This window comes from Peromyscus maniculatus, chromosome 21 (assembly GCF_049852395.1).
Source record: "Peromyscus maniculatus bairdii isolate BWxNUB_F1_BW_parent chromosome 21, HU_Pman_BW_mat_3.1, whole genome shotgun sequence".
Taxonomy (NCBI): Eukaryota; Metazoa; Chordata; class Mammalia; order Rodentia; family Cricetidae; genus Peromyscus; species Peromyscus maniculatus.
In genome coordinates this window covers 1,212,997-1,222,430 of record NC_134872.1, presented here as the reverse complement: position 1 = coordinate 1,222,430, position 9,434 = coordinate 1,212,997, and the positions used below count along the sequence as shown (strand labels likewise).

General features: G+C 45.5%; 1 protein-coding gene across 1 annotated transcript; it reads right to left on the bottom strand.

The window, feature by feature from the left end:
- Positions 1–1,631: 1,631 nt before the first annotated feature.
- Trim40 (tripartite motif containing 40) lies at positions 1,632–9,096 on the bottom strand. Its single transcript, XM_076558089.1, has 5 exons — positions 8,639–9,096; positions 3,925–4,020; positions 3,064–3,288; positions 2,665–2,687; positions 1,632–2,487 (listed from the first exon to the last, which is right to left on the bottom strand). The coding sequence occupies exons 1-5, from the start codon at positions 8,978–8,980 to the stop codon at positions 2,421–2,423; spliced, it is 753 nt and encodes a 250-aa protein (XP_076414204.1). The 5' UTR covers positions 8,981–9,096; the 3' UTR covers positions 1,632–2,420.
- Positions 9,097–9,434: the final 338 nt, after the last annotated feature.

The window sequence follows — 9,434 nt, the reverse complement described above, 5'->3', positions numbered from 1 at the left end:
AGTTCTAGTTAGTCTATAGTTGGTTTGGGGGTTCTGACTTTTCCCTGCAAGGGCTGAGATTATAGGCAGCCACTCAGCTTTTCTGTTCTGGGGATCCAAACCCCAGTCTTCATGTTTACACAGCAGGCATTTTATTTACTGAACCATCTCCCTGGTCTTTATTATGCCTTGTTCAGCATGAAGGAGACAGCTGTGTGTGGTAGTGTATGCATGCCTCAGTAGGTAGAAGCAGAAAGATCAGGAATTCAAGGTCAGCCTCTGCCTCACAGTGAGACAGCAATTTGATGCTAACCTAAGCTGCATTAATCCCTGTTGAAAGGGAGAAGAGAGAAAAAGTGTGTGTGTGTGTGTGTGTGTGTGTGTGTGTGTGTGTGTGTGTGTGTGTGTGTGTCGGGGGAGGTGAATGAGAAAGAGGAAGAGGGGAGAGCTGAGGCCTGGTGAAATTTGGTTATTTGCTCATCCATGATCAGACAGCCAGGACTTTACAATCCACATCTGACTTCTGAGCTCTTAAACAGTATTCCAAACTGTTTTATTTGGAAACTGGTGGTTATGTGGCCCTGGTGAATTTTTTGAGGCTGACTATGCTCACTACAAGTGACTGCCATTCTGAAAGATAATTTGTATTTTTTTTATTTTTACTTACTTATTTATTTATTTATTTGTTTGTTTGTTTATTTATTTTTGGTTTTTCAAGACAGGGTTTATTAGCTAGAGTTTTCCTGTCTTGCCCACAGTCAGAACAAGTCTCTGTCACCCGCCAGTCCCACAGCTGCTCAGACACAACCAAGTAAACACAGAGACTTATATTGCTTACAAACTGTATGGCCGTGGCAGGCTTCTTGCTAACTGTTCTTATAGCTTAAATTAATCCATTTAGGATTAATCCTAAATCCAAGGTATAAATCTATACCTTGCCAAGTGGCTTGTGGCTTACCGGCATCTTCACATGCTGCTTGTCATGGCGGTGGCTGGCACTGTCTCCCTCCACCTTCCTGTTCTCTCAATTCTCCTCTCTGTTAGTCCTGCCTATACTTCCTGCCTGGCCATGGGCCAATCAGTGTTTTATTTATTGGCCAATCAGAGCAATTTGACATACAGACCATCCCACAGCAGGGGTTTCTCTGTGTAGCTTTGCACCTTTCCTGGAACTCACAGAGATCTGCCTGCTTCTGCCTCCCGAGTGCTGGGATTAAAGGCGTGAACCACCACGGCTCGGCCTTAATTTGTATTTCTTAAGCTAAGAAATAACACTGGTAGTGAGTGAAGATACTCCTTTTGACCCATCAGCATATGCCCATCAGTATATGCTCCTTCCTAGGACACCTTGAAGCTTACTCCCCTTTAAATGGGGTAGATTTGATGACCTCCCATGAGGTGACCATTGAACCACCTCCAGGCTGTTCTTGTTGGAGTCAACTCCATTTGCTTCCCCTTGAAGAGCTACAATCTGTGGCCTCCCAATTCCTCTTTCCCAGACCCTGGAGAAGTGCCACATGCTTTACCTGACACCCACAGGTTTAACTCCTGACCTTTCCCCACTTATGACATGAAAGCTCTCCATTGCAAAGAAGAGAGACCCATCCCAGTTAGTTTAAAAAGGAAAGTTTATTATAAAAACAGATGCAGAAATAAGAAAAAAGAACTTTCCTACAATTTCTCAGGCCTTGTGGAAACTATGGCAGAGGCAGGGTAAGAAGCTGGGCACTACCAGTTCCCAGAAGAAGGATCTACTTCCAGCTTTAGTCACAGTGTTGGCAGAATTCATTTTCTTGCTACTGTAAAACCAGGCCCCCTGATTCATGTCAGCGGGAGGATGTAGGCTGCTCTAGGAAACCAGGAGCTGCCCACGTATCTTTCCCCCTCAGTGCCACTAACTTTGGCAAGAAGTGTCTCTAGAAATGCATTTATTAGCAAGAGTCCAGTGGAAGGAGATATGATCACTTCAGTGACCTTCATCGCCTCTGCTACATTCCTTTGATGAGAAGCATGTCACAGATACCAGGTTACACGGGTACATGAACATGAGGGTGAGGACTGTGGAAATCACCCTTGGATCTCTCTGCAACCGTCATAATGAGTGAACAACATGGGCAGTACAGGCAGGAGGCTCTATCAGAATCAGAAGAAATATTACCCCAATAAACCTGCCAAGCTCCATACGCCGAGATGGCCTCACTCTGATGATCTGTGCCATCCAGATGCTTTGATGCTCACATGAGACCGTGGACAGTAGGTGCCACCCCCAGATCACAGGTAATATGGAGATTGTGCAAATGGCCCTGGGCATAATAGAGATCTGAAATGCCCAGCCACAAGGAGCCACAAGCTCAAGCCTGGCTTAGGAAGGAGACTGTGTCCGAGTGTCAGAGGGTAAGGCACCAGGTGAGAGTTGTGGGGGTAAGAACACACCAGGAGAACTAACTGAGGTTTGGGCTGGATGGAGGAAGATGAGAGAGGAGTCCTTCTAGTTTCTGTGGCGCACTCCTAAAAACAAAGAAATCATTCATAAATTAACATACATGCTACTGAATCTTCCACTGCCCATGTAGTGTGAAAGTACCAAGTATGTCTCCTTGACTTTAATTTTGCCCAAATACACATTTATGTCATGTGGGTCTGCATGTGTCTTCAAGTGTGGGACAGAGGGAGAGGGGATCATACCTGTGCAGTAAGTCACTGGCATCCTGGGAGAGAAAGGGTGACAATCTCAGTCAGTTACTATGTTCTTGCCACTGAATGCCCTTCCTAGCTCATGCTTGAAGGCCACTCTGCATGCCACCGTGAGAGCTGGAGGGCACAGCACCTTTCTTCTGCTCTTCACTCTGTTGTATCATGGTGTAGCCCTGTACAAGCCACCCTCACCACACACACACACACACACACACACACACACACACACACACACACGAACGCACGCACGCACGCACGCACGCACACACACACAAAATCATCACATACCAGGAGTACCTCCCCTTACACCTCCCAGAAGGGATCTGCAGGTAGGCTGTTTACTATTCAAAGCATCCCTCCCTGAATTTTGGGGTACCTTAGGAAGTATACCTTCAGAGTGCTGGCATCCAGTTCCCTGGCCATCCTTTCCATGTCAGAAGCCAAGATGGTCAGCTGTGTTACTGCCTCAGAGAAGTTAAACATCTTAGCTACCTCTGCTGGTAGGTCCTCTTGTTGGTCCAGCCAATGCTGAGGTAGAGTCTTCAGCTGTTCCTTGGTTTGATCTTGGTTCTGCAGCTCAGCTCTTAGCCTGTGGCTCTCCCAATCCTCCTGAAACTACAAAAGAGGAGCTACCCTGAGATTTGATGATAGAGCCCCTGGCTCTCGATGCACTGAACGTCTAGGAGGGAATACTGACCTCCACTTTCTTCCTTCACGGTCTTACCTCATCAGCCATTGTACTGCAGAAGCAACTGAATTCACAAAGCACCTCCCTTCCCACCTCATAGTTCTGAGCACATCTACAGAGACTGGGTCCTGCCATAGTAGAACACACACACATACACACACACACACACACACACACACACACACACACACACCACTCAGCTATGTTCTTTTGATGTGTGCTTCTAACCCTATAAGTGAGGAGAGGGCTCACCCAAGTGAGCGAGAGGGATATAAAAGTGATGGTCAAGGACAAGATGTGCCTTAATTTCCAACTATCTATTTTAATTCTCACCATGTACCCGGGAGAATAGGTGTTTTTCCTTGAGAAAAAGGATGTATGGAGGTCAGAAGGTTCACATGCCCCAAGTCATTCTGTTCACCAATCTCAGAGTCAAGCCCCAAACCCAGGTTTTCAGCCTATATGATCATAATTCCACAACAGGCTGCTCCAGGGACAGTTTTCCACAACAAAAGGAGAGGTTTTTCAGGACTCTGGACTGTCCCTGGAACTCAGACACCCACCTGCAGAGCATGTGGCATCTCCTTTTCCTGAGCCTTAAGCCGTTGAAGATCTCCCAGGTCCTTTCTGAGTTTCCTGCTTCTGCGGATGAGTCTTTCCTAGAGACAGACACAGCTATTGTCAAACTGGATTGTGAGGCAGTAAGGGAATCCACAGCAGGCCCTTGGGTGAGACTAAGAATAAACACCAAGACCAGGCATGGTGCTGTTCACTTTTAACCTCAACACTGGGGAGGCAGAGGCAGCTGGATCTCTGAGTTTGAGGCCAGCCTGGTTTACACAGTGAGTTCCAGGTCACCCAGGACTATGTATTGAGATCCTGTTTCAAACAACAAAACAAAGCAATTTCTGGGGGAGGACTCAGCAGTTAAGAGCGGTTGCTGGCCTTCAGGAGACCTGGGCTCAGTTCCCAATGCCCACATTGGGCAGCTCACAACTGCTGTAACTCCAGTTTTAGGGAATCTGGCACCCTCCTCTTTTTTGATTTCCAAACATTCTCTCTCTCTCTCTCTCTCTCTCTCTCTCTCTCTCTCTCTCTCTCTCTCTCTCTCTCTCTCTCTCTTTCTCTCTCTCTGTAAATATGTACACACATGTGGGTACCCAAGGGGCCCAGAAAAGGCACCAGATTCCATGGAGATAGAGTTACAGGTGGTTGTAAGCCACCTGGTGTGGATGCTAAGAACCAAACTTAGGTTTTCTGAAAGAGCAATATTCCTCTTAACCACTAAGTCTCCAAGCCCTGTGTGCTTGTGTGTGTGTGTGTGTGTGTGTGTGTGTGTGTGTGTGTGTGTGTGTATGTGTGTGTGTGTGTGTTGTTGTTGTTGTTGTTGATGTTGTTGTTGTTGTTTTCTTTTGTTTGGAGGTTTCACTATGTAGCCCAAACTAGTCTGGGATTCAGAGATCAGCCTGCCTCTGCCTCTAACCTCCAAGTGCTGGGGCTAAAGAAGAACAGCACCATACCTGGCCCTGAACCATGGCTTTGTATGCTAACATGAAAAAGTAATTAAAGCAATTTTAAACAAGCCCTTATTATAAATTCTCCAAAAGTAACGGGACTTCTCTGGACTTGGTTTCTCCATCTACTCCCTGTGCCCAGTCTTTGCCCTGGTACAGCTTCGATGCCACTTCCCATTAGGCCTTGGTTGATCACATTAAGAAGAGCCACCCATTAATCTCCTTCTGAGATCATAAACACTAGTTCTTTCAATTGCTTGTCAGCCTTTCTAATAAGTGTAGTTGGTTTTGTTTGTCATCAATTCTTTTACGTATGTGCAGGAGACAAATGAACAAATATTCTTATTTATTTATCTGCACTTCCTGTAATTACTTAAATATGGACTTGAAGTCAGTAGTCATGAATCACCTTTGTACTTCCTCCCAATGCCTTGCGTGACACCTTTCATGACCTGAGAGCACAGACCTGAGTCAGTCACTCCAGGATGGAGAAGACCTGTCCTCTCACACCTGACTCATGGCAGCGGGAAGCTCCGCCCCCTCTGCTGTGCATTCTGCACTTAGTAGGTACAGAACTCAGTAGAACATCGCCCTTTCAGCTTTCTGAATCATTCTCCACAATCAGTTCCGATTTAGACTTCCTCGTTTGTCATTCCAGACCGTGACAATGTTCTTTAAAGGCCAACTGTCTGGAGGACTTTGGAAACTTACCCTTCAGGGCTGAGGAAGTAGTTCAGTGATAGAACATTTGCCGGGCATGTGTGAGGTCCTGGGTTCAAACCCCAACACCACAAAGAAAAAAAGAGAAAGAAAATCCACCCTTCATTATTGATAGGAGGACCTGACAGAAGCACAAACAGGGCAATTGGGAGTGGTGGTGGGGGTCCACTTTGGCTTCCACCAGGGCATCCCTGAAGCTTCAGATGCTTAAACTTTGTATCTGCCTGGCAACAAATTCTCAGTCACAGACATTATTATGCAGATCTGGTTGAGAACAGAGATAGATGGAAGCCAAGTGACTGCCGACTTGCTCATTACTTCTGAAGCAGAGGGGCATGGGGTGTTAAGAGTGGGTTCCTAGGGATGAGGATGCAGCCACAGTGTGAAGGCATCAGGATAGGACGCGGTGAGGCCACTGCGCAGGAGACTTTGAAATGACTAGAACTTGTTTTAAGGGTATGACATCATGAAGTCTCAGAACTGTTCAATTTTAACATCCCCAGATGACACAGGTTTCTCTAGCAGATTAGTTGGTGTCCAAGGCATGCCTTTGGCTCATTAATCCTTGGAACAACTGGAAGATGCAACAACAAGAAGATGCCAGTGCTGGGGTGGAGGTACAGCTGAGGGAAAGGACACATCCTAGCATATGTGAGGCCTTGAGTTCAAACCCTAGAACATTTTTAAAAGATAGTTTTAAAAGAAAGGAAGAAAAAAGAAAGAACTAAGGTTTGGAAAGAAGAAGATGTAGCCTAGAAAGAAGTTTTAGGCAGGAGGAAACAGTGGAAAAAGAAAACCTAAGTGTGGTGCTATGTATCTGTAATTCCAGCACTCAGCAGGCTAAGGCAGGGTAGTTGCCATCAATTACAGACTAACTGGGACTGCAGAGTATGGTCCTGCCTCAAGAAACACAAACAGTGGGGCTGGAGAGATGGCTTCGTGGTTAGGAGCACTAACTGCTCCTGCAGAGGACCTGGAACCCACATGGCAGCTCACAACTGCCTGTAGCTCTAGTACCAGGGAATCTGATGACCTCTTCAGGCCTCCTTGGGTACCATGCATGTGGTGCACATATATTTACATGCATACAATATAAAAATTAAAATAAATTAAAAAAAAAGAAAAAACAACAAAGCCTGTCCATATTACAAATGTACAATTCTTAAAACGGTTTAACATGGCGAGTCTGGTGGCATATGCATGCAGTCTTAGCTGCTCTGGAGGCTACAGCATGGAAATCAACAGTAAGATTCCATCTCAAAATAAAAAGTAAAAAAGAAGACTGTATATTAGCATAGCATGTTTGCCTTGCATATGTAAGACCCTAGATCCAATTTTTATCCTTAGTACTATGGGAGGAGGAATAGGGAGGAGGAGGAGGGGAGGAGGAGAAGGAAGGGGAGGAGGAAGATGAGAAGGAAGAGGAGGAGGTTTGCACACAGGCAGGAACATACAGACTAATAGAACAGGACAGGATCTATATGAAACATTTAATAAATGGTAGTGGGACAATTTACTATAATTTGGAAAAGGTAAAGTTAGTTTTCTATCTTTTATTTTCACCAAAGCATCTTGGGTTTTTTAACTTCTCCAAAATACATACTAAAAGATATTCATCATAACATCCTGTGTAACCTAAAAACAATAACCTGTGAGTAACCCAGTTTCCTAACTTGTGATTTATCCATAGAATTGGACAGAATGCAGTTGTTGAAAGATGTTCAAGAGATCTGGATGCACTGATGGGGAAAATGGGAAAATGTCCAAAACATAGTTCTAGATGATAAAAACAAGACATAGTAAAAAAAAAAAAAATCGAGGGATCCAGACAGATGGCTCCGTGGGTAAAGGCACTTGCCACCAAGTCTGACAAGCCACATGGTAAAGGAGAACTGACTTCACAAAGCTGTCTTCTGACCTCCACGTGCATGCCGTGCCCCACCACCACCACATCGTATGTGTATACGGTAATAGATAAGTCAATAGAGTCCTTTATGCATTCATTGTTGTTTTAGTTTTTTGAAGTACTGGGCATTGAATCCATGGCTTCATTTATGCCAGGCAGGCACTCTACCACTGAGCTACATCTCTAGTGTCTGTCTCTGATTCTGTTTCTGTCTCTTTGTCTCTCTGACTCTCTCTCTCTCTCTCTCTCTCTCTCTCTCTCTCTCTCTCTCTCTCTCTCTCTGTGTGTGTGTGTGTGTGTGTGTGTGTGTGTGTTTTAAAGAGAATATTCAAACACACAGTTTTTCTGGAAAGATAGATTAAAAGAAATCTAATACTGGCTACCCCTGAAGACTAATAATGAGGGAAGACAGGGAAAAGATTCATTATTATTATATTTATTTATTTGGAAGGGAGCACATACCATGGAGCTTGTGTGGAGTTTAGTGGACAGTCAATGGGAATCATTTCCATCCTTCCCTCATGTGGGTTCCAGAGACTGAACTTGGAATGAAGCTTGGTGGAAAGCTCCTCTACCCTCAACTGTCTCCCATCACAGAGGCAAGATTTTTAGTTTTGCTATTTAATATTTAGGTGTTGCCTGAATTTACTACTAAAAGTGCGAGTCATTTTTAGAAAAAAAATTAACTAAAACAAAAAACAACAATCATAATTAACAAAAGAAGGAAGGGGAGAAATAGGACTTCATGTACAATTTTCACAAATAAATCTTGAGTGTCTAGACTAGGTTCTAGAACCATCCACCAGGGAACCGTGTAATCATAGGCCAGAAGTGGTTCTTATTATCTAGTACAGAATCCCATTATCTAGTAGATTATCTATACAGCTGAGCAAACCCAGGGGCCCAAGCTTCCTGAGACTCTGCCATCACAGTGGCAGGATCACCTAGATAGACACACAGAGGCCTGGAAACCCTGAGATTAGCAGCGAGGCACATAGAAAGCAAAGACCGGAGCTCCAAGTTGATGATGAAGACTCAAAGGAGGTGTCAGTCACCGAGCCCCTGTGAGGAGCCAAGCTCAGAAGCAGTAACTCATGGAGCCAGTGGCAGGGGCTGGTGGGGGTGACGCAGCCTTACCTTATAGTGGCTGATGGCATTTTCAATGGAGAGCTCAGTATGAGACTGGTGTTCAGGGGACCTGAGGCATTCCACACACAGGAGATGTCTGCTTGTCTCACAGAAACTGCACACCCTCTTCTGGTGGCTGTAGCAGATGTAACCATCTCCAAGGACCCCCTCAGAGTAGGGCTTCCTGCAGACTGGGCAGCTGAGGACGCCAGAGACTGAGGCCTTATCCATGTGCTGGGTCAGGCACATTCGGCAGAAGAGATGCCTGCAGTCGGTGCTCACAGCTTCCTTCAGGGGATCCAGGCAGATGGGACAGATGTCCTCCTGGCTGTCCCTGTGAAGAGGGACCATGGCCCCCACCTCACCGGCCTCCCCACTGGGTCGTTTGAAGGCCAGACAGTCTCAGGTGATAGGGCTCAGTGGAAGTTGATCTGAGTAGGACAGAGTGGACTCAGACCTGGACTTCAGGTCACTGTCTACCCTGGATCAGAGATGCCAGAGCCTGGGCTGTAAGAAACACAACCAGGCAGGAATTTCAGAAACAGCTCAGTGTTTTATAAACTTAAAATTATTCTTCATTTTTCATAGACCTGGAGGAAGCAGGTAATCCAACCCCAATTCTGTTTTTGCAAGTTTTCTGTGGAATCTTTTTATAGTTCAAATTTAAAGTTAAAAAAAAACTTTCAGGCCATGGTGTCATGGCCAGAAGCAAACTCTCAAGGACAAGCTGACAGTCTTCTCTGCTGTGTGGCAGTGGGAAGCACTCAGCCAGAGTTTTATGTGTCCCTCCTGCGCTGCTACCCCA

Coding starts and splice junctions, on each gene's coding strand:
- Trim40 (XM_076558089.1), bottom strand. CDS start 8,980: ATGGTCCCTCTTCACAGGGACAGCCAGGAGGACATCTGTCCCATCTGC. Junction 4,021..8,638: donor ATGCCATCAGCCACTATAAG/GTAAGGCTGCGT, acceptor GTCTGTCTCTAG/GAAAGACTCATCCGCAGAAG. Junction 2,488..2,664: donor GCCAGTGACTTACTGCACAG/GTATGATCCCCT, acceptor CTTTGTTTTTAG/GAGTGCGCCACAGAAACTAG.